Source organism: Centroberyx gerrardi, chromosome 8, assembly GCF_048128805.1.
Source record: "Centroberyx gerrardi isolate f3 chromosome 8, fCenGer3.hap1.cur.20231027, whole genome shotgun sequence".
Lineage (NCBI taxonomy): Eukaryota > Metazoa > Chordata > Actinopteri > Beryciformes > Berycidae > Centroberyx > Centroberyx gerrardi.
In genome coordinates this window covers 28,774,107-28,798,672 of record NC_136004.1, presented here as the reverse complement: position 1 = coordinate 28,798,672, position 24,566 = coordinate 28,774,107, and the positions used below count along the sequence as shown (strand labels likewise).

General features: G+C 40.9%; 1 protein-coding gene across 1 annotated transcript in view; it reads right to left on the bottom strand.

The window, feature by feature from the left end:
* Positions 1-465: 465 nt before the first annotated feature.
* Positions 466-24,566, bottom strand: part of ppil2 (peptidylprolyl isomerase (cyclophilin)-like 2) — a 32,975-nt gene continuing 8,874 nt past the window's right edge. The window contains exons 11-20 of the mRNA XM_071917786.2: positions 21,390-21,465; positions 20,169-20,275; positions 17,123-17,212; positions 14,490-14,523; positions 11,074-11,191; positions 10,833-10,889; positions 7,052-7,124; positions 6,103-6,165; positions 5,055-5,197; positions 466-1,096 (exon numbers count right to left, since the gene is read on the bottom strand). Coding sequence (XP_071773887.1) covers positions 994-1,096; positions 5,055-5,197; positions 6,103-6,165; positions 7,052-7,124; positions 10,833-10,889; positions 11,074-11,191; positions 14,490-14,523; positions 17,123-17,212; positions 20,169-20,275; positions 21,390-21,465 — 864 coding nt within the window. The 3' untranslated portion in view covers positions 466-993. The remainder of the gene's footprint in view (positions 1,097-5,054; positions 5,198-6,102; positions 6,166-7,051; positions 7,125-10,832; positions 10,890-11,073; positions 11,192-14,489; positions 14,524-17,122; positions 17,213-20,168; positions 20,276-21,389; positions 21,466-24,566) is intronic.

Sequence of the window (24,566 nt, the reverse complement as noted above, 5' to 3'; positions counted from 1 at the left end):
AGCCGATATTTATTGTGGTGTAATTTGTTTCTTTGCCATTTATGTGATTACATCGCAAAAGTACAGAGTGCATTTGTAGATAATTTGTTGTAACTGCCCCATGTACAATGCTGCTGAATGAGAAGAATTCAAGAAGATGTCTATTTTGCTGGATGTATAATCAAACTCTGCAGTACCTCTTGTTCAGGAAGAGGAGAATTTTCTTGTCAATTTAATCATATAGTGAGGGAGAAATTCAAGACAGCATGGTAGTTGAAATAAAAAAATAGATCTATGTAAGGTCAGGTAAGGAGACAGCGTGTCCCGGTGCAACCAGGTCAGGCTTAATTATTTATATCAAGGTTGTCTTCATTTTAGAGACGATGTATAGCTCAAACTTTCAATAGAGCACTATAGAAAATGATGATGCAAACTTGACAAGCATATTTATTGAAAATATTTCATAGTTTAACAAGTTGAGCCGCCTGAATCTAATCAGTTCTCTACCAGAAAATGAATTCTTACCCTGAAACCCTCTTGGTGTTTCCACAGCCACCAGTCTGGCTTTGGGAGAGAGTAACTCATGTTCACAAACACTGATTAGACCGTCCTGGACCAAATATTGATCCGCCAGTTTTGGACCAAATATTGATTAGACTGTCCTAGACCATAGGGATAAGATAAATGATTTCTTCCATTGAGTGGTGTTTCTTTTCAATAGCTGAACCCCTGTCCTAACATCGTCATGCTCAGTGTGGCTCTTGGCCGCCTCTCAACAGTTACTTGCCACATCTCTGAAGCAACATGTATAAAATAACTGAAAATATCACACTATTTTTGAAAAAGTAGCTTTGATTTATTGTTTCACACGAGAGCCAACACTACCGAGACATAATAATAAAAACAACAAAAAATGAGAGTATATGGTGGTGATATTGACAATTCTGCCGACGCTCAACCCGGCCGGTCAAAACGTCTTCAAATACAAAAGAGTATGAGCTGAAGGTTTCTGTTCTACCAGGAGCTGAAGTCTCCCAAGCCCGTCTTGCCTTTGGACTTCTTGGCTGCCACTCCGCTGGTGGACGGCCCGCTGTCGTCTTCAGCAACCGGGCGCTTTCTGGATGAGAAGAACCAGAATATCAGAACACTGAAAATGTCTAAATGATCCCTGAAGGTACTCGCCTGATTCTTCTTTCATAGACTTGTGTACGGTGTAAAGGTTCCTTGTTCCTTGTCGATTATGGGTCTCTGTGATCTCTGCTTTCCCTCTCATAGCCCCATTCTCTACTGTAGATCATGCTTTTATGATATAAGGTGCTTTATGGTTGTATGACTTGGTATATATACACACTGTCTCCCACCACTAGTTTTTTCTTTCTTTCACTGTGACTGTAGTAGTCAAGCTATCAGCACACCTTCAAAGTCTTCTTGGCAGGTGCAAAAGGATAAAGACAGGACTAAATAAAACAGAAAGATTCCATGCACACTGCCTTTTTTCACAGTGACTGTAAAACTACAATTCCCAAGAGGAAGCGCTCCACTTAGGCTGTGCACAGGTGTCTCTCATACTGCTGAGCAAGTGAACGGGATGGAAAGCTAAAATATTTGTACCTCTCCATCGTTTGCTCTGCATGCTCGGATGAAGGTTGCTTGACCAAAAGGATTGCTTCCAAATTAAAGCGGGATACTGGATTTACTGAAGTCTTGTTTCCTAAGACTCTGTTATTATCACCTTAACAAGAAACTGTCTAGCTGGGTGAGCGGGAGTCTTCTCTTGATTGGATGAGAAGAACCAACAATCAGCACAGAGAAATCACTACGCCATGTTATGATCTGAGATCCGTCAGTCAAAGTATATAATGCAGTGAGTATTGTATCTATCTGCCCACTCGCCTTCTCTGGAAACACTCACAGATGAAGAGACTGTGCACCTTACATATCCGGCCCCCCAAAATATTGCATGAATTCTTCAGGTAGTTTCTGGTTAGGCAGAACTGTGCTGATAAATCCTGTTAGTTGATTGGTTGCAAACCGTGGTGGTAACCAGGAAGCTATTTAGCGATCTTCCTTGTTTTCTCCTCTTACATATGAGGACAACTTGTCAGTCAGTATACATATGTTATATAATATATTGTATAAAAGCCAAGCTTGGCTGCACTTCATATCTTCATCACCTCCATAACCATAATCTCAGTGAAGAATGCCCTCTTGGGTATTGCTATACTGCCATATTGCTATATTAAAAGCAAAGTTTCCATAATGGGGGACGGGGCTCTTCCTACTAACAGCATGAATTGTAGATTGATAATTTTCCTGACAGCAAAGACCACGTGTGAGAGGAGTGTGTAATCTTTACACCCTACACCACGACGTCTGAAGTCTGTTTTTAAATCTAAAAATCAACCAGAAAGAGATAAAAAACTGAACCAGACTGATTGATTGTATTTCTGTCCTGTTGCCTTAGAAAACCTGAGTGCTGTGAAAGTGTTATAAGATCCAGGAGGGAGCGTTTGCATCTAGCACCTATTTTCTGCAACTTAATCATGGCGACTACAACAAGCATTATGAAATGATCATTTTATTTAGCATTTCAGCCATGCTATCCATAGTTAATTTAAGTTTGGAGAAGCTTACAACATTCAAATGTCACATGGAGCTGTTTGCATTCCCACCATGCTGACCAACCCTGAAATGAACTGATTGACAGTGTCATATGTGTGTGTGTGTGTGTGTGTGTGTGTGTGTGCACATTCAAAACGCTAGGCCAAAGATTTCCAGCCAGGGCAAGTTTTCCATGAAAACACCCATGCCTTCTGCTGAACAGCACCTTACAGTAGGTGGAGCTTTCATGACCCCCGAGGGGAAAGTGGGTCACGGGTCCCACAAGACAAACTGTACTTGGAAACCACGGACAACAAAAAGGTCAAGTCACAGCAGATGCAGCAGAGACTCGTCAGTAACCAGGGACCTCATTTAGAAAGATTATTTCTAGGCCTTTTTTTTGCTTTGTTTACAATAGAGAGTCAAATTTCCCCACAACACAAAGTGGACACACTATTTTTGCGTGTTCGTCACAGGAAATTTTAGGTTAGGTTTAGGCAACTAAAACAATTTGGTTAAGGTTAGGGTAAGGTTTTGGCCATGGTTAAATACGAAAAGCTTTCGCTTAAAATGAAAACTTCACTCATGGTATAAAAAATCCACGCATGAGTTTGGAATTAAAGCCCGACTTCAGAGTCAGAGTTGAAGGTAAAAGTATGTCTTTAACACCCGCAAATCACCATAACTGGCTGTTGAAACGCCTCATATTTGCCACTTTTACATTTTCCTACCAATTTCAGTCATTCATTCTATGAGAAAATGACAAAGGCAAATTGCAGTAAACCTAAACAAACGGGTTAGGTTCACTCAAAGTCCAGAAAAAAAGGGACAGGCTGCAATTTGGGAGCATTAATACTGGCATGACTCAGAGAACTAAATATGCAAAACTGAGAAACAGATGTGATGACAGCAGTAGGCCAAGTCAGGTAACTTGTGAAGATCTGAAGCGGAGGAATATCATCAGTATTATCATCTCATCACTGTCTTTCAACAGTGCCAGAGCAGTTAATGTGCCTTAATTATGCATAATGACAGTCATTTCAGTATTTCCGCAAATGATATAGGGTAATGCGTTGTGTTAAGTGGCTTGGGTGTAACTGTTTCACGGTTCTACTTTTCTGAACAGATTTCTCCTTGAATGAAACATAAATTGAAGTGGGACACGGTGGAGCGTTGGAAACAGCATCAAGCAAAGTCCAACACCATGAAAAGCTTATGTGACCGTCAACAGGACAGGAATCTAATGTATCAATCTCTTTTTCAGTTTGGATAATTGATTGAGTGATTATTATTTTGGATTTGAAAAACTACATAAGTTGCAAGTTGTCATAAAGTTAAACGCTTTCCAAAGTACAGTATGTCCAAAGGATGTAAGTCAAGTCTTGAGGCACAAGTCTCTCAAGTTTCAAGTCTAAATATAGAACAGCAAGTCAAGTCAGTCGAGTCCAGTATCAATTTAATATCTTAAAGAAAACTAAATATCTAGGACTTTTCAATGCAATATGGTTTTACTAGGATAAAAACTTGGTAAGAGCATCATGAGTTTGATTTCTATAATCAGTTTCAACTTCAATAAATTCAATCATTCCATACAAATTCAGAAAACAGAATTTAAATTCAGTCGTCCGCTGGAACAAATCTCATCACTTTCAATCTGAGTCATTTACACAAACACAAGATCTCAAGTCAAGACTTTAGAAACCTTTTCAAGTCATCAAAGCACAAGTCAGAGTCGAGTCCCAAGTCACCAGAACCCAAGTCAAGTCAAGTCTCAAGTCTTCTCTTCATGCATCAAGTCAAATCTCATGCAATTACAATTGTGACTCAAGTCCACGCCATGTGACTCGAGTCCCCACCTCTGATTCACAGTAGAAGAACGCAACGAGTCGCTGCAACTTCTAATCTGTATGAATTAGCCACTAAAATAAAGGCTTTGTAACTTCTTCTAAGAGAAGAGTTTTTCTTTATTACTAAAATGAAATATGTTGCAATATTACAATAAAACAAAACGCCTACAGTCAGGGAAATTATAGTCTACATAATAAGATAAACTTGAATGATCCCCATGGGGAAAATGGGTAATCCTCACTATAACTGCCAATTTTGCACATTGTGCCTCTTCACATTACGTGTCGCTATATAATCAGAATGTTTTTTCATCCATTCACTACTATCCCATTTCTCAAATCATTGACTTCAAACTGTGCAAACACATGCAATATAGTGTGTGTGGAGGCAAGCATATTCTCATGCCAAGTAAATTTTTTTTAATACAAATTCTGCTTAGAAAATGGAATAAATATAATTAAACTCCTGGTTTGTGCATACGCAACCTTTATACCTAAGGCCCCAGCGATGCCAAGAGATGGTAGAACATTTTTAGTCTCTACTACAGTGAAACTGAAAGGGAGAGTGTAGTTTGTTGTACAGTAAAATCTGTGTGTGTGTGTGTGTGTGTGTGTGTGTGTCCTTACGCTGTGGCTGGGTTGATGTATTTCCCCACTCCCTGTTTAAAGGTCTTAGGGGCCTGCTCCTCCTTGGCTTTCTTTAGGGCAACGCTGGCCTGCTGCCTCTCCTCCTCTTGCTTCTGGAGCTCCTTTTCTCGCTCTGCTGCAATCTGAAACACACACAGACACACACACACACACACACACACAAATCATGTAAATCCCCATAAGCACGTACCAGATCAGAGGACAGACTTCGGCTATGTTCACACCGCAGGCCTTCATGCTCAATTCTGAATTGCTCCTTATGTTTGACTTTTTTGGACGACTGTTCATGTCTATTTTAGGATGACACCCATATCTGATACCAATATGAACTGACAGCGATGTTGAAAAGATGCACTGTGCAGAGTAACAATAACAAAAGACGTCAAATTCGTTTCACACTTTGTTTCAAACACATTTCGGTTACGGCATGTGCCTTCGACTTTTGACTGAATTGAAGCGTCTCCAATCAAGTCGGCTTTTTGGCTTTTCTTCCATTTTTGTGTCTCGTTGTCCTCCATGCCAACGCTGGTTGAGCCAAGCTGCTGTGGCGCCAAAATTATGACAACTGTTTGAGGTGAATGATCAGATTTACTTATTGTCATTGGCAACGCTGACAGATTGTGTTTTGAGCGTTCAAATACAAGACGCATGTAGCTCGCATGCCTCGGGACTTTGTAGCACATACGGTCCAGATCAGAATAGAAAAAAATGCGACTCTGTGCAGCTTGTTGCTGTTCACACCGAGTAGAAAACATCAGATCTGTGTCACATGAGGGGAAAAAAACTGAATTTGGACACTTTCAGCTGCAGTGTGAACGCAGCCTTACAGGTCAGACAAGACAGACACACAGAAAGCAATATATAACTGAGATTAGAAACCGACTCAGACGACATATGGTGCACTTGTAGAAATTTGTAGAAATTTAATGCCCTGCAGATAGGGCTGGGTGTATAACTAGACTGCAACCTAGGTGCACTCTGGGTAAAATGCATATTGTATCATACATACACAGACAGAGACACTAACCTGGGCATCAGCCTCTTCGTAAGGATCCACGAACACAGTGGCACTCAGGAGCTTAATCTCCGACTAACAGACAGTCAAACAGAAAACAAAATTACGATCCAAAAACAACAATCTGACATAAAAGAAAACTCGGTGTTGTGTGTCCTTCTTTGCTTATCATTACTGAATGATTTGTAATGCTGAAGTAAAATGTATTCAGTTGAATGTTGACAGTGAATGATCGAAACATGGAAAATGTGTTGCATTTCTTACACGTTTCCTTACAGTCAACTCATTTCTTCTGCATTGTAATGATTGAATTTTATCTGTCCACCACTGCTATTATTATAACTTAGAAGCATTTCTTGGCTTCAGGGCTATTTGCTACTTCTCTCTCTCCTTAGTGCTGATTTTATTTCTTTTCCCAGCAGCACTTGTCTTTTACATGATCAATCTGGGTGTCACAAGAATATTGTTATTCTTTGGCTGTGACCCTTGAACTCCTTACAATTGGCTGCTTGTAATGTTATGATGTATTTAATAGGGACAGTGCATATTAATGAACACTTAAAACCAAATGTAAATATACCAAGCAAATTTTCATCTGCTGTCCCTTGGCAGGTTTATGTAACAATTACAGTAACAGTAATGTTGGTGATCCAGGAATTTATTCAACTGTTAATTCAACTGTTGCACTCATTGTAAGTTGCTCTGGATAAGAGTTCAGTTAGATTGTATAATGAAATGTGACCTAAGTAAGACCTGTGGATGGATATTTCTCTGTGATTGTGGCGAATCCACTCACACCCAGGAAAGCAAAGTTCCAATTTGTCTCAGATGACTCAAAATAACTCATTGATTAGGAGGAATAAAATCTACATTATCCTCTTAAAACCCAACTTAAATGGTCTGAGGTAAAATAAAACCAAGTTTCAGCCAAACCAGACGTTAAAACATCAGCGCTTCATACCTTGGGTTTGTCTGTTTTGGGATCGCTCTCCACGTTCTCCATGGCTGTGATCGTCTCAAAGCCTCCGACGACCCTGCACAAGACAAGACAAAACATCCTCTGTTTACCAAGATGGCCGCTTGTCTCGACGACTGATAACAAAAGAGGCCCCCCACCGCTTTAATCTTCATCGGTCAAGATCAAACAAAGGCTGCGTAGCCTTGACATTAAAATCTAACCATTAGAGAACGACTAGAACTAGGGATGATACCAGATACCAGGCTAAAATGGAATATCGGTATCGGAGATTTTACCCAAGACTAAAATCTGATACCGAAAGCCATGAATAACATGTAAGAAATAAAAGCAAACTGTCTTGATTTTATGCATTTGTGGCACATAGAAGCCTGTATTTCTCAAACAGTGGGAAAAACAAGGATTTTATCTCAATAATTTTGCCCATTGACCCCAAACTAAGGAAGTAAGCCTGCACTGTTCAGTAAAAGTAATGGATCGGATCGGTACTCAGTATCGGCCGATACTTAAACTTTCATACTCGTAATCGATATCGGCGTTGAAAAAGTGGCATCGGTGCATCCCTAAGTAGAACCACGTCCATTAATGCATTTTAAAATCGTTGGCAGTGTTCAGTCAATCTGTTATTTTGCTGAAACTGGGAGCTGAAGAGAACAGCGTTAGTTGTCTTGCCAAGAGGTTCAGAAGGTCATTTTAGCATTCAAACTGACATATCCTAGTTCAAGGTGGATAAAGGTGTTACGATTAGAAAGAAAACAGGATTGATCATGACAAGGCGGCAGCGGGCGGTGCAGAGAGTAAGGAGGCCGTCTTTCGGGTTCAAACCCCTGTGACAGCGAGCAGCCGTCCTGCTGAAGCGTCCTTGAGTCAGACACCAGATCCCCGCCTCCATCTACAGGGAGCTGAACTGCAGTCGACCCTGCAGCTGACTTCAGTACGGAGAGCTGCGAGTGACAAGGTGAATTTCTCCTTCAGGGATCGATAGAGTCTGTGAAAAGTCTGAGAGAGACTGATACGCAACTGTTAGACCAAAACCATTTGATTAGGTTTTTGTGTGTTTAATTAGTGATGCTGATTGTCTTTTCATTAGTAATAGAAAAAACAGTCATTAGGGCTCCAACTAATGATTATTTTCATTTAATTATTTTTTCAATTAATCATTTAGTCTATAAAATGGCAAAAATAATGACAAATGGCCATCACAAGTTACTAGAGCCAAAAGTAATTCTAAAAATTGTTTATTTAGTCTGACCAGCAGCCAAAAAAACTCTAAAGTATTATTTTTATGATGATATGGAACGGAGAAAATCAGCAGATCTCAGCATTTGTGAAGCTGTAACCAGCAAATGTTTGGTATTTTTACTTGATAAATGACTAAAACGATTAATCAATTATCAAAAGTATAATCGATTAATTTTCTGACCGACTAATCGATTAATCGACTAATCATTTCAGCACTACCAGTCATTATCATAATAATCCCTGACTGTGCACACGCTGTACATGATCCCACCTATTACACAGCTACTTAGAAAAGACATTAAAACTATTTTCCAACAAAGTAAAATAAGTGACGAGCTTCCGCCAAAAATAGTCCAGCAGGACTGTTTGCAGTTAGAAATCAATAAAATCACCTGAATTTCTTAACTGGGGGGGGTGATATGATTATGATGTGAAACAAAATGCGTTCACTGGCCAATCAGAATTGAGTATTCATGTAAACGGGATGTGCTGGGTTTGAATCCGGCCCAGGAGCTTTGTCGCACATCATCCCCCTCTCTCTCTCCCTACTTTGATGTGTCTAATAAAGGCAGAAACACCCCAAAAATAATCTTTGAGCACTCAACAAAGCCGCGTAATAACATCTATTAAACGATGACTAGTGTATTTACTGAAATCATCGACTCATTGGGCTTTTCCACAGGCCTCATTACGCTCCTCTGACAGCCGTGGGTTTCTGCTTAAAGCCGGTGCGTCTAGTGTTTGTTAGAGGCGCGGTGTTTTCACGGTGTAAACACGACGGAGGAAACCGCTGCTGAGGACGCAGAGTCGGTGTGGAACAGGACGGGGCAGGAGGCGATCCGTTAGCGACTCCCTCGGTGCAGAGCGCTTACAGACGCTGTTCTCACTTCGCTCTCTTAACTGCGAGCTCTTTATCCAGCTGCTCCTCTGGGCCCCACTGTTACCATGGGTAGAGACAGAAGACACACACACACACACACACACACACACACTGTATACCCAGCAGCTAGCAGGAGCTGGGTCTCTCACCACATGTGCTCTAGAGCGGTGGTTCTCAACGTGGGATCCGGGGACCACCAGGGGTCCTTGAGGGGATTCCAGCGGGTCCGCAGCAAATTGATGAATTGTTAAACATCATGATTATTTAATTTATAAGAAGTTAACGCAATTAGAGAATGTATAATTGCTGTTTTGATCGTAGTTTCACTGTTATCTCTCTACCTACAGTACAGATAGTCATGGAATTCTGGACAAAATCATATCTAACAATAAAAATATTCTCAGATTTGGGTCCGACAAGACAAAATCTCATCACATGGGGGTCCGTGGCTTTAATGTGGACTAAATTAGGGTCCTTCATATGAAAAAGGTTGAGAATCACTGCTCTAGAGGAGCCCCCATACTCTTGAAGACCCTGTGATAGAAGACTTGAGGAACTAGGACAGGGGTAGGGCTGGGCAACACGACCAAACTATCACAACGGCACATTTTTCATGAAGATATTTGACGGTATCTGGTTTTCCAACATAAATTACACTTTACGGAAAGTACATCACTCTAGCACACCAACCAATGAGTTCACCCAGTTTTCTCCTCCATTCAGATCGTTGACTCTTGACGTTTTGGAGCGGTTTATTCAAACTGGAAACTCCTTTAGTTCGGTTCGCTTGGCCAGGTGAGAACAGTGCCATTTGAAGTCGGGTGGCACCAAATAAACACACGAGACACCCGAAAATGCGAGTCTCAGTCCTTTTTCTCTCATTAAGCGTGAGAGCGTAATGTGAACCAACTACAGGAAACAACCCCAAAAACGCAAAGGATTATGGGTATCAGCAGATGGATGTTGACATCTGATAGCCAGCAGTTCCTCATGCTTGGAAAGCCTAGCAGAACAAAATGAAGTCTGGACTGATGCTCATATTCAGCTATTTCTTCATGTGTTCTTAACTGGTATGTCTCTTCTTAACACCAGAGAAGGTTAACTATGACAAAAAGTTCATCATGCTTAGCTCAAGTTACAGGGACTGGAATCAGATGCGTTTTTCAGAATCTCAAACTGGCAGGACGACAGGTCACCAAAACTCTGTCCAATAAACGAGCTGCTTGTGAGTCCATGTGACTTTTGTTTACAAGCTCTGGTTCGCTTCTAATTGGCCAGCGTGAACCTAAACGAACCACATACAAAAACTCAACAAAGTAAAGTTTTCCACTATGGCTCAGACCAAAGACAATGAACTATAGGTGTAATAACACTCTTTGAGAATGTGTGTGTGTGTGTGTGTGTGTGTGTGTGTGAGAACAGGCTGTGGCACTGACCAAACTGCGTGCGTAAAAGGAACTGAGCAATGAGCAAGTGTCTGTCCAGGCTGTCACTTTCCCAAGCCGCCTGCCTCAGCCGGGTGACGAGGAAGACGGTGGGAAAACTGCTGCCTCTGGCTGCTCAAACCGGCAAAATGCTGTCTTCAAGTTACTGACCGCACGAGTAAATCCATACACACACTACAAAAACAGAAAGGAGGTTTACCTTCCGAACACCGTGTGCTTCCTGTCCAGGTAGGTGCATGATCTGAACGTGATGAAGCTGAGAGGAAAAAGAACAAGAATAAAGAAAACACTCTGTTAGTATGAAACATTCAAAACATCTAACCTATAGGATACAGTTTACATTTTGCTTAACTACTGTAGTTTTATAAAATATACAGAGCAATCATCAAAAACAACTATAAATAGTAAATTTAGGAACTGATTTGAGTATCATCTCTTACAACTGGGACTTGTTGGTGTTTGGGCCGGAGTTGGCCATACTCAGCACCCCCCGGCCCGTATGGGACAGGTTGGGCCGAAACTCATCCTTGAAAGGCTTTCCCCAGAAGGACTCCCCTCCTAGAGAGTGGAGAGAGGAGGAAGAGGGTGAGGGGCGAAGGGAGAGATTCAGGGGAGGGGAGAGAGAGAGAGAGAGAGAGAGAAGAGATGAGGGAGGGAAAAGAGGGAGAAAGGGAGAGATGAGTCAATCGCTAAAAACACATTTTACCCAATTATTACTGCAGTTAATAGTGTTGACAGACATTTCAGCACCATCAGAAATATGCAAAGTTAATCCTTCACAATCAATTAAAGTGCTAATCTGCAGGAGTTTTTTGCCACTCAGCCTCATTGCTGTGGTGTTTCTGCATGGCACTTCCCAGAGATCACCTGTCAATCAAACAGTGTGGGCGGAGCTTGGGTTTTCTGTTGATGCAGTTTGAGTTTCTCTTTTCTTTGTCTGTTCAGCCATGGTGGCTATCGCTGCTCATGCTAACTACCCAGTTCTTCTTCTTCTGTTTATTCCAAACAAACCGGGAAACGTAAAACGCATCACCAGGAAAGAGCTACCAGACACCGGGGGTTTAGAACAGCAAATGGAAAAGTTTTCATGAACTGGATATAAGTTGGATCACTATTGTGTTATAGCAATCGGCAACAGAGAGTATCAATTTATTTACATGAAAAAGTCAGATTATTACTTCAGTCAAATACCTCCAACGTTACAGAAGCAATCTGAAACCAGGCTACATGCTACTTTCATAAGAAGCTTACACAGAAGACCTGTCTGCCCTTGGACAGGAGCCACGTAGCGAGCTGTGAATCATTATTCAGACCGACTTCATCATTAAGAATCATCATGATGAGTATCCAGGAATACGCGCTGTCGGAGCTTATTTGCTCCCAACGGGGGAGAGAGGATCTGTCGCCCCGAGGTGTGTTTTACTGTCCCGTGTCCTGCCAGCTGGTGTGCCTGTGTGTGTGTGTGTGTGTATATGTATGTGTGTGTTTATGCTGCCGTGTAAATACATACCGCCAGCCAATCAACCCTTCGGAGGCTTTGTGCAGCCATCGACTTCCCCTGGTGACATTTTTGCATAATTTATCAACTCGCTGACATTTTACCTCAGTATGACTGGATGGTAAATGAGGGGGAGCGAGGGGTGGAGGGTGGACAGAGCAATTACTTCCTGGGTCCTAATCTCTCCAGACAGTCAACCAACCAAACACCAAAGTTGAATCCGTCAAACTTCACTCCTTCTGATGTTCATTTGAAAGCTAAAATTACAAAAGGAGTCAACAGCAGAACCTTTTCTACCCAAAACCTCAAACTTGCAAATCCACTGACCTACTGAACAAGAAAGAAAGAAATAAAAGAAAGAAAAAAAAGCAACAATGTGAAAAGATACTATACTGATGGACTGAGTGTGTCAGAGTCAGAGGAATTTCCCTTGAAGCATCTCAACAAATGAATGCATTATGAACGGCATTTCAGAATATGTGCGCATGTATGTTTGATATTTTATATGCGTCTGGAATTTCATTTACATTTCGATATATCAAACATTTCCTTCTCCAAAACAATCTCTGTATATATTATGTTTTGGTGAAATGAGGCTGTGCTGAGGCTGTACTTCAGCTCATGTGCATCAGCCTGTGATAATGAGGAAACCTTATACCAAGTTGATAAGTGTCATACTCACAGAAAGGGTCTCGCCACAGTAAGCAGCATGCAGCTTTCCTATCTTTCTAATTTATGTATGGGGGTACAAGGGCGGGGTTTACTTATAAAAGGGTGTGAAATGTTTTATGGGATAACATGGAAATCTCATGTTTAAGATTTAAAACAGCGTTCCGACTCCCAGCACTATCGCCTCAGTATGAACAACCTCCAGCACGAGTTGCCCCTGAAATGTACATTGACTGCTGGGAGTTTTACACTTTTTTCAGTGTTTGCATCCCCGATTGACTTTATCGATAACTGTGAACAGGCAAAATCACCTCTTGAAAAAGGACGACAAAAAACAAAAGAGGAAACTAAAATAATATTGTTTTGGTCAGCTCTGCTTTAGTCTGAGCGCTGATTTTTCAGACTAACAGAGGCAAAATAACAGAAAGTGAGCGACTTTACTACAAACCATCGGCGCAGCCACCTGTGGAGTAGAGATGGGACGATCTGCTTATCTCACGATACGCGATATGGGGTTCACGATGCGATACGATGTAATAAATAAAAGTTCAATGACAACAAAGGCTAGCTGTGCAGAATTATGTTTATTTCTGAGCCACAAATCTTTCTAGCAATAGCATTGGCTCGCTAGAATGTAAACAACAATGTAAAAATGTAATTAGAAAGTGACAATAATATAATTTGGATGGAGAGCTTGTGAAATTGTGATGGTCAAGCGTGTCATTTGTGATTACTACAGAGGAATAAAATGGAGCTAATATTCCCACGATGTTTATTGTCACGTTTTTGTATTGCAATATACTGAATTTTTATAAATCATCCCATCCCTACTGTGGAAGCTTAATGTTCTTGACACTGAATGAAACGCACGCCAAAAAAATGCACAATTATGTTATGTTATGCCACTGTGAAGTATCGCTTTAACAGCGCATCGTAACGGTTGCAAACAACGGACAAGAAGAATCCCCAGAATGTCCTTTATTGCAGCCCGTTAAAAGGTTTGTTAGTGTGTTGTGTGCAAACACTTTTCAGTCCAGGTGATCAGGAGGAGTTTACCCAGAGGCCAGGAATTCTGCACCTCCATAAATCCTCACCTTCATAAACATTTTGCAGAGCGCTTGGACACCCGCAGACATTAAGCACACTTTGTGCTAGCGGCTCTCAGATCGGTACAGATGACATCAACGCAGGAAACTAATTATTTTTTTTTTTAGCCCAGCAGCCAATTTCACTATTTCACCAGTCAAACTGATTTTTAAAAACAGAAAAGAGCCCCCCAAATGTTGGTTGGTCGGTCCTTTCCTGGAAAACCACACACCCATTTTGTTGACGCTTTATGCCATTTTCCAGAAAAGAACATTCAAAGCATCTATCCTTTCTTTTTCCCCAGAGCTGATTCCCCCTCTCTCTCTCTGAATGGACTTTCCTACATTTCCATTTATTTTGTAGACCACTCAGCCCTCTTCCATCTACAGCATCTTTCCCCCTGAGTGTGTGTGTGTGTGTGTGTGCCTTCTGTATTCCCTTGTGCCTTTACAGAGTATATTTAGTAACTCTCTTGACTTGTATCTCGAGTTGCAAGCGGTATTGACACAAAGCTACCAAAAAGGATCTATTAATATTTCAACAGAAAGGTGTTATGTAATTCAAAATGTTGGAGATGTGGTTTTAGTGCAGGCCTGATCCTACCTGTGCCAGTGCCAGTGGGGTCTCCTCCTTGAATCTGGAAACAAAAAAACTCTCAGTTAGGTTTTTGCCTCAAGTCATCTGTGTGCTTGCGTTGCATATTGAGCTCACAGCACAGGCCTTCAAATTATACTATAAATAATAATCTTAAAGTATTTCCTTTTGTCACACGTCCAACATGGTGGCATGTCCCTTGTAATCACTGGTAACCGCTCTCCAAGCTTTCCGGGACCGACCTTTATTGTTCATTGTTAATGTTCATACTTCCCATAATTGTTTTTACAGCAGATTATAGTTCGTTGCCCTTCTTTGGACTCCAACTTCTCGTTTAATAGATTTTATGTTTCAAAACATGTACAGAATCTTGACACAGAGATGTGCGCCGCGTCTGCTTTCACTCCGATACTTAGTTTTAGAATTCAAGGATTGAGGATGAGCGGTAGTCTCAGTGATACAATCTGTATATAATCTTCATAGTTTCATAGTAAATCACTTGTTTTAAAAGACCTACCAGACATATCGTATTTCCAATGTGAATACACAAGCAATTCCTCATACAATCTTTGCTCGCTTCACTAGCCTTGACAGATAATGTAATGCAACTTTGTGGACAACCTTCTCACTTTCTCACAGTCGATACAGAACATTAAAGCTGTGTGAAGTTAAACACCCAGAAACTTTGTAATGTGACGTCAGTAAACTGCTCACAGCTGGCTCGTTTACCAACCAGCCGGTCTGTGATGCTTCAAACCAAAGGAAACCAAAGAGACGAGAGAGGAAAAGATCGAACGCCGGTGATTCCAGCAGTGAGCGCTGCTCACAAGGGAAGGAGTTTGTATTTCGCTCATAAGTTTCAATTTGTCACTTGCTGTGGGAGGAGAACATTTCCTGCTAGTGTCCAGACCTGAAACCAGAATTTCATTTGAGCACACAGGGTGAGACTACGGCGTCTCAATTAAGGGGGATGGGACGCTCTTCTCTATCGCAGCCCTGCTTTGCAATTTAAGCTAATAAGATGGGTGTATTTTACATACAAATCTTCAATAGTGCCATTGTTGCGTCTTTTATGGTAATGCTGCCAGCTAAAATCTGCTTTTTGTGTTTCAGGAAGGCCATTTCAAACCTTTTTATCCCCACAGAGAGTGGGGAGATTCAGTGGGACTAAGAATACCTCCATGTTCTCTGAATGGACGGGGAACGCACTTTTATACAAACTGCAACAGAATTTTGAAAAGTCTGATTACCTGGGCAGGCTCAGGGTTTAAAACACGTGCCTCATCTGTTTCAATGCTAAACAAATCTTCAGACTGGTTGAGCCTCGGGGTTAGCAGTCTGCAGGGCCTCTCACTTTTCTAAGTAACGTTGTCAAATTCTTAGAAGCAAAAACGCAGGTCGAACACTCACAAGGTCCTGATAAACTGCTTTACTGGAACTGAGAGCCGCCCTTCTGTTCCCATCAGCACACAGCTTTTACAGCGTTTCCTGCTAGGAAACTGTTCTCTCCAAGGCCACCGTCCTCACCTTTTGAGCTTCGGATAAGTAAGAAGCATGAGTAATATAGCGGTTATGTGTAAACATTTCACAGCTTGCCACAATGTATGAAAACCATGGAACTGAAGCACAAAAAGGTAAGGGTTCTCTTGAGACCTGAAGTCCACCCAGAGCCACTTTAATTATGGGGGCGGCAGCCTTGAAATTCACAGATGAGCTGTTGATTGGAGACCTGTCATTTCAAATTCTCAGTCTGGGTTAGGATGGCTGGGTGGGAGAGAGAGCTGCGTTCGCTCTCAGCTGGCAAACACAGGGATTTGTAATTAATGCCACAAAAGACGAGGTAATAAAACGATGAATGAATGTAACCCAGCAAAAGAAAGCAAGGTTGGTAACTCACTTCTTTTCTACTTGGGCGTGTGCCTGGTGCTCTTAACCGGAGCGACTTACGATGAGTAAGCAGGTAGGTGTTCAGTATCTTAATCAAGGACACTTTGATACAGGGATGTAGTGGAGGGAAACCCCACCTAAACCCAGCTTACCCACTTTTCTTGGCTGACATAAAACTTTATCACCTAAATTCATAGTACACATCATAGTGAGTTGTATCAAACTGACATACGTTATATGAAGATCAGGTCTTTTGAAGGGAAAAAGCATAAAATAAAAGCTTTTTTCTGAAAATATAACTGATTTTTGTTTGTATTGGTGGACGTTTGCACAGTTTATCCTCCTTTCTATTTACAACTACATCTCTGCTTTGGGTGGAGGAGGTAACGGTACATCTTAAACTTGAACATCTTAAATATGCAATATGAAAGATCCGATATACGAGGTTCCACTCGAAAGTTCCTAAAGGTCTGGCAAGCATTTCTATCCTATTTTGAGCTTGAATTTTCCTGTTAATACAACAAAATCAATAACTTCACCCACTTGCTCTTCCTTTTTAGGTACAAGTGTGTTTGTATGAGTGAGTTGTCTAATGTTGATTGCACTTTGAGATGATTACTTGTGTTTATTTGTTGTACAACAGCTTTGACAGGACACATGACGCTGTTGCGGGAATCAAACGCGTGACTTTTCAATGTCGCATGTTTGAGGCTGTAAGAGCAGAGGAAAAGTTTTCGACGCGCTAATGTCCTTACCATGAAATTCCGAATGGACCTGTGGAAGACCGTCCCGTCGTAGTAGCCTTTTTTACACAGACGGACGAAGTTCTCTCCAGCTTTGGGAACCTAGGGGAAGGAGAGTGCAGTGACGGGTTAAAAAACAGAAACAGAGTCAACTTTTAGTGTAACTGTTCTCCGCTCTTGGTGTAATAGTTTGCTGATACAATACGGCTTCTGATCTGCTGAGCGGGCCGTTCCAAGCCAGCAGTGTCAGCTGTCCCATTAGCTTATTGTTGCTGAGATCAATAGCGAGTTATAAAATTAATGAGTAGTGTTGAGAACTTGGGATAAGCCTAAGCGTGGGTACAGGGCAGTGGAGGCGAATTTAGCTGCATTCGGATGTCGAGAGTCTGCAGAAATCACCGCTGAGCCTTCTGGAAGTGTTGTGGGTCAAACTCAAACCAAACATCTGTGATGGGAGGAAACCACTTTAAAAAAATAAAAAAAAAGGCTTCTGTATGAATGCTCACCCTAGAATATGGCACAAAGGCCTCGCCTATCAAATCCTGCGTATTGGTAAATCTCACAGAACTTGAATGGATAGAACGGTCCTTCCACTGTTCGCTGTACTAATTTGGCTAGTACAGCATAAAATGGCGATTATGGAATTTTAAGGATTAGATCAGTTTATACAGAAGCTATGCAGAATGTGAATGACTGCTCTATTCATTCAAGTTCTGTGGTAAATCTATTATGGAAGGTTTATGGAGTGTATAAATCCTAGCCTGAGACTGACAACTTTTAACCACAATAAACATATAATTCTCTTTATGAAACTGTCAAAACCCAAATAATTTATTCAGGAAATCTCTAGAAAGTCTGACAGCTTTGTTCCATCCTTATTTAACCAGGCAAGTTGACTGAGAACACATTGTTATTTACGTAAATGGCCTTAGGGAGTAGGGGTGTGTGTGTGTGTGTGTGTGTGTGTGTGTGTGTGTGTGTGTGTGTGTGTGTGTGTTGCACATAGGTCAGGAAACTAACTTTTTACCGAGTGTCAACAATGGTTGGTGGATTCCAAGAATCACCAGACGCTTTCTTAAAACCCGATTGTTATTCACTGGGTCTCACATGTTCTTCTATGTTCTTATTTCCTCAAACATCTTAATTTTGCTGTTGTGGTTCCATGCTCTGCATCCTTTTATTTCCTGTTTTATAACCTCCAACTTTGTAAAGCACTTTGGTACAAACTAGCTTTGTGTTTTAACATGCTGCATTAATAAAGTTGACTTGATATTCAATATTTTACCAAGCAAATTTATTTTTGGAATAGAAAGGAATCTACAAACATGTTTCATTTCTCTTTATTCTTCATCTGAATCTGATATTCGAGCAGCTTTCTTACAAAAATGAAACCCATTATTTCATTTTAACAAATTGTTTAGGCAACAGAGCATTGTAAACTTCTATTAACTCAACCCAGTCATCCTATTTCCCCTTCTTGGGTGAAGTCTATCCTCTGCAGGCACAGTACTGGGATGTGCTTTTGAATATTAGGGATCTGTGCTCTCCTGGATATCATGTGTGAGAAAGGCACAGACCGAGTCACTCTTATCTCCAACATTTCCACCCCCTCACATTTCACCGGAGTTGGGGACAGTGAAGGCAGGATTGAGTGAGGCATCCGACGCTGGGCGAGCAAATGGGCACTTTACAGGGAGGTGGACCCTGGATCTGTGTGATCGAGAGCGTAAGTGACAGTGAAGCAACACTCATTAATTCATAAACAGCAGGCCACGAATAGAGCTGCAACGCTGAGTGAAAACTGGGGAGGGAGGTGGGGAGGGGAAGGATGTGGGGCGCGGAGGGTGGGCTGTCTAACCACTGCAACTTTCCCCTCATTATTCTGATTCGACAGCTAGGAAGCCAATGAAAACGGAGCAGAAATAGCCCTTAGTTACTAGGGCAGAGATATGCTGCTGTCTCTCTGGGGGCCCACACCTAAACGTAATAAAGGGGGCACAAGAGACATGCCATGACAAAAACCTGGCAACCCAGGGGACAGATGCTGCAAATGGCTGATTTCAAAGTCCAAAAAAAAAAACACAAAAATGTCTCAGGTGTGTAAATTCAACAACTCAGAGGAGCATAAAAGATCAAAAAGAATTTAAACACTATAAAAGGTAAAAAAAAACCAAAAAGATGCCAGCTGATGCAAAAAATGCCAAAATTTGTTATGGTGACAAGGTGGGAAAATGGTGCCAAAAATAAAAACTGTTTCAATCAAAAGACCATCATCCGTTCTACAACCGATGGTCCGAAACTTTTTCTGTTTGTGCACTTTTATTTCACTTTGATCTTCTAATATTTTGCCACCCTAAATAAGGTTTAGCCATCCGCTAAACCTTATTTAGGGTGACACATCCATACGAAACCCACTTCCAAACAAATATCATAATCTGCATGTAAATTAAAATCAGCCAAGTCTGAATCAGAGCCTCAGTATTAAAAACACCTGGCTTCATTATTTTGTTTGGGTTTTTTTTTAAAATGGTGAGCACTGCTAATCTAAAACATTTACTTTGCTGTATATTTTGAATAAATGCTGGCCTCTGTATCTCAGGCCTGTAAGTGTGGTAGACATATGAAAATATTGCTTGTTATTATTAATACCTCTTCAACACCCGTTCAACACAACCTGTCCTTGTTCACCTCTTGGCACCAAGGACTGGGAAATACAGACTTGATACACAATTTCAAATGAACTTGAAGTGCCTTATTTCTCGGTAATAAAATACTTCAATGATGAATTGGAAAGTTTTAAACACAAGGTCCACTCATCATATCTGGGCTTAATCAGTTCAGGAATGAGTTTGTTTTGTCCTGACTAGAGCACTTCCTTTTTGAAAGTGGGGGAGACATGGAAGCTTGGAGGGTTTTGAGGCATTTTTTCCAAAGCTACAGTATGTTTTTAGGTAATCAGAGTTATGGGATGCAAATACGACTAGCTATTTATTCTATGTTGATTGTGTGTGTGTGTGTGTGTTTGTGTGTGTGTGTGTGAGCAGAGACATGTTATTACCTTATCGCAGTGCAACTCCAGATTGACGTCTCCTTTGTTTGTGTGCAGACGGACGTAGCCTTTCTTCTTCACATACTGGTAACGCACGGTGTCGTCTGCGATGGCATCTGCAGCAGGAAAATAAATATGTGATGAAAAGGAGAATCTTTTTAAGGTTTATCAAAGACTGATCATATGTTTCTGTAGCACGTATTGTAGGCTTATCACAATGGATGACAACATCATAATAATAATAATAACTTTATAGCACTTTTCTAAAAACAAAGAGAAACGCAATTACAAAATGAAAAATAAAATGGAGATACAACTATAAGGAGCAATTCACATAAAAGCCTGTCTATAAAAGAGTGTTTTTAGAAGGGATTTAAAAGATGAAACTGATTTAGTTAGCCTAAATGACAAATGGCAAATCAGGCAAGGCCCATTATTTTGAGAATTTTCATCTTTTTATTTTGGTTTTATTGGTCCGTTTTATTCTTCTCCAACCCAGTTTTTAAACCATTTCTGGCAGTTTTACTTAACTTTTATTTACAATAGTTTTAACATTTGTAAAGACTTAGTAACTCCACTACATAAATAAGGTTTATTTAGCCTATATTACTATTTTTTATGTATGTACATGTATGTAGCGATTTTTAGTGAGAGTGATTTTTTTATGAAATAACAGAAAATATGACAGAAATACTATGACAGAGATATGGCTAAAGAAAAACTATAATATGGATCCTTTTCCCTAATGAAGGTACTTTGATATTCACCAGCACCAACACATTTCAACATACATACTGTAAACAGACAATATACATGTCTGACTATTCTATATTATGTGAAATTCAATAGATTGCGCACATTAACAGAGAACATTTGGCTTGCCTTCCTGTTTCAGAAACCTGAACTAGGTCACTGAATCTAAATATTGTCCTCCTCCACCTCCAAAGTGTACTGAACCTACTAGAAAGTTGCGTAACCCCAAATGTCTCCAGTGCAGCTGCTCAGCGGCAGACAGCAGCAGGCTGTGGTTGTACTGGGCAGCTCCCAGTTGAGAACAAATTTAACTGTGTGAGCATGAAGCAGGGCTCTGAGGGAAAAGGGGCACGCATGCTTAGTCAATCTCCCTGGATAAATAAAGGTTTAAAAAAAAGAAAAAAAAAGAAAAAAAAGTAGTGAATGTGTCTTTGTCTCGACAATCCAAAGGGGGTTTTGTGTCATATGTTCACTTACCTGCTTCATGTGTGGTTGCAGGAGTCATGGCTGTGGACGTGAAAGAGGCTGAAACTCTGCCTGTGGAGTAGTGAGCCTGGGAAGGACACAGACAAAAAATATTCAACAACTTAAGGCCATGTTTTTTTATTAACCATAGTTTTTTTTTTTATATTTATACGTTTTAAATGTTACTTCTCCTGTTCTTGTGTCCATTTATGATGTTGGTTATCAAGATTCAAGATTCAATACTTTATTGCCATACCAAAGAACAGTTTTTATGTATTTATCTCAGTGTGCTCATAACAGAACAACATTAACGAGGACCTGAAGCATAAAAGACACATGATAAAATACATAACAACAACACATGACCCCCTCCCAGCCGACCCCATGAATAGAAAAGTGCACACATCCATGGATATAAGACTTAAAAACCCAAACCTTGTTGGGTGAGTCTTGAAATGCTGATGGGTGGGGATTTTTTGTTCCAAAACAGTAGAGGCCAGAAAGTGAGTTTTGAAAGCTATAAGTCTTAGCACCTGGCCAGGTAATTGTCACTGGTATTGATCAACAACCTTATCAACCTCTGCAGATATATTATGGTCATTTTGTGCTATGGGGCAGTATGAATTGTACTTATTCTCCTTTTTAATAATAAGAATAATTTGATTTGTTATTGATCCCCATAGAGAAATACAGGGTAAAGAACAGCGCCCCTGAAACTGGTAGCTTTCAGTTCTTGCTCAAAGGCACTTCAACAGGGCAGATGCTTCCCTATAAAAGGGGCTTGAACCCCGGTCCTCCAGTTGAAGGATGGTCTCCCTACTGACTACGCCAGCCTCCTGCCAGGTACTTAGCTGGTCCCATCACTTACACCAGGCTGTGCATTAAACGCAGACTAGCTTAATGATAGCTTCTGCAGCCACTATATGATTAGGAGCAGAGCCCCCGCCTCAGTTTGGAAAGATTTCTACCATCTCACAATTAAGAGGCGCTGGAGATGCTTCAAGGTGCTTTGTGCTTAAATTATAGCAGAATACATGAGCTGAATGATAATATGCAACGCCCAAAATAACACAAACAATGCGGTCAAACCGGAGGAGTTATTTAAGTCAAGACAATAACAACTCAGCGAGATGAAAGAGGAGAAGAGAAAAGGGCTTGCAAAAGCTTAAGTCCTCTCTACAGTCCTGGCTTAGCATTCTTCTGCTCTAGTTCTCGTGGTGAAGGCGCATGAAAGAGCAGACTTTACCTTGTATGCTCTGTCTGACCTATATTCCCTGTTCTCTCAGAGGCTGTCGGAGCGTCACCTCGACTGTGAACTCGCGTAACGTCAAAAGAGAGAGCATTTCAGGCAAAGCTTCAGCGTAAAAGGAGACGTGGCGTGGCATCAAAGGAGAACTGATAACAAGAGAAGTGTTGACTCCATTCAAACTGAATTAACCTCCATCACACAGTTATTAAAATCAACAAATGAAGACAGTAAGCACTTAATGTGAGAGCAGGAGATTTTAAAAAATAAAGTACAGTGCACTTGCATGGTTGACTGTCTTTGTTACACATCTTTGTGTTTGTTTCCCCACCAGTTAAACCTGACTTGCAACGCCTGTGAACAGGCCTTAAACAGGTTAAATTGGTATTAAATCAAGAATATCATGGTCAACATGGGTCAATGTGTTATACCTATAATACATCACACACAGGATCCATAGAGGTGATATATTTGCTTAACTTCCAATGTCTGCAAAGTGCATAATGTCATTATTCTCCCACACTGCACTCATACCTTGATTGCTTCTCTTTGTCTGGATGCAGGGATTTGCCGTGGCAGGGTCGTATGAAATGCTGCACACAGTATTATATTGTGTATGGCTCCCTCCTGTGCACAGATTCAACATTGCACTTTTCTACCAAATTAACCCCTACTCAAGATGAAGACGCTGCAATGTCACAATTCAACTCACTTTTACTTCCAAAGCAATACTACACATAATTCATTTAATTTGTGTTTATTAGTGTATTGTTTAAGTGTGATAAATCAAATCTGATCAATTATTCATGAAAATACCTAGACTCTAATATCTAAAAATAATAATAATAACAATGTAATACTTTACTGATTCCTAAAGGAAATTCAGTTTTTACTTGCACTGTCCACAGTGAGGTCAGAGGTCAGAGGTCAGCTACAGAGCAGCAGCCCTGCAGCTGGTAGGGATTAAGGGTGCGTTCACACCAAGCATGTTTGGACCGGTTCAGTCGAACGGTGCGTTTCCTCCTTTAGTTCAGTTCTAGTGGACAGAGCGATGGCATTCGAACTCGGGTGTGCACCAAAAAAAATGCGCAGAGACCGCATGAAAATGCGAGTCTCGGTCTGCTTGTGGTGCGGTTCGTTACAAGCGAGAACGTCATTGTATCAACTGCAGGAAACGACCCCAAAACATCTGGTTTCATGAGCATGTTTGACCGCTGTTCCGAATGGTTTTATGGGTATAAAGACGGATGTTGACATCTGATAGCCAGCAGTTCCTCATGCTCGGAAAGCCTGACAAAATGAACTGAGAGCAAACCGCAGTCTGGACTGACGCTCATATTCAACTTTTTATTCATGTGTTCTTACCTGGTATGAAAACCAGAGATGGTAAATTATGGCAAACAGCACAGATAAGTCTGTAGTTAAAGTTTCGGATTTGTTTTGACTCCCCAGCTGCCAAAATCTTTAATCTCGCAGGATGGCAGGTTACCAAAACTCTGTCCAAGAAACAAGCTACTTGTGAGTCATGTGGCTTTTGTTTACAGTCCTGCTTCACTTGCATTTGGGCAGTGTGAACCTAAACAAGCCAAACATAAAAATGTTATAAAGTAAACTTTTCAACTATGATTCGGACCAAAGAAAACAAACTAAGATATTACTTTATTAATCCCCTTGGGGAAATTCGTGACGTAGGTGTGTTCGCACCCTAAGTGTCTTGCTCAAGGACACTTCAGCAGGGCGGATCCTAGCTGGTTTTAGGGGCTTGAACCTGGTCACCCAGTCGAAGGACAGGCTCTGCAACCCCTAGTTCCTAAATCACTAAAGCACTGGAGCCTTTTGGATGATCTAACAGGAGATTCATAATCAAAGGAGACTCATGAGACTTCATGATGAAGGCTTTCTTAAAAACTTGGAACTGTCCATGCCAGAAAACTAACTTTCTT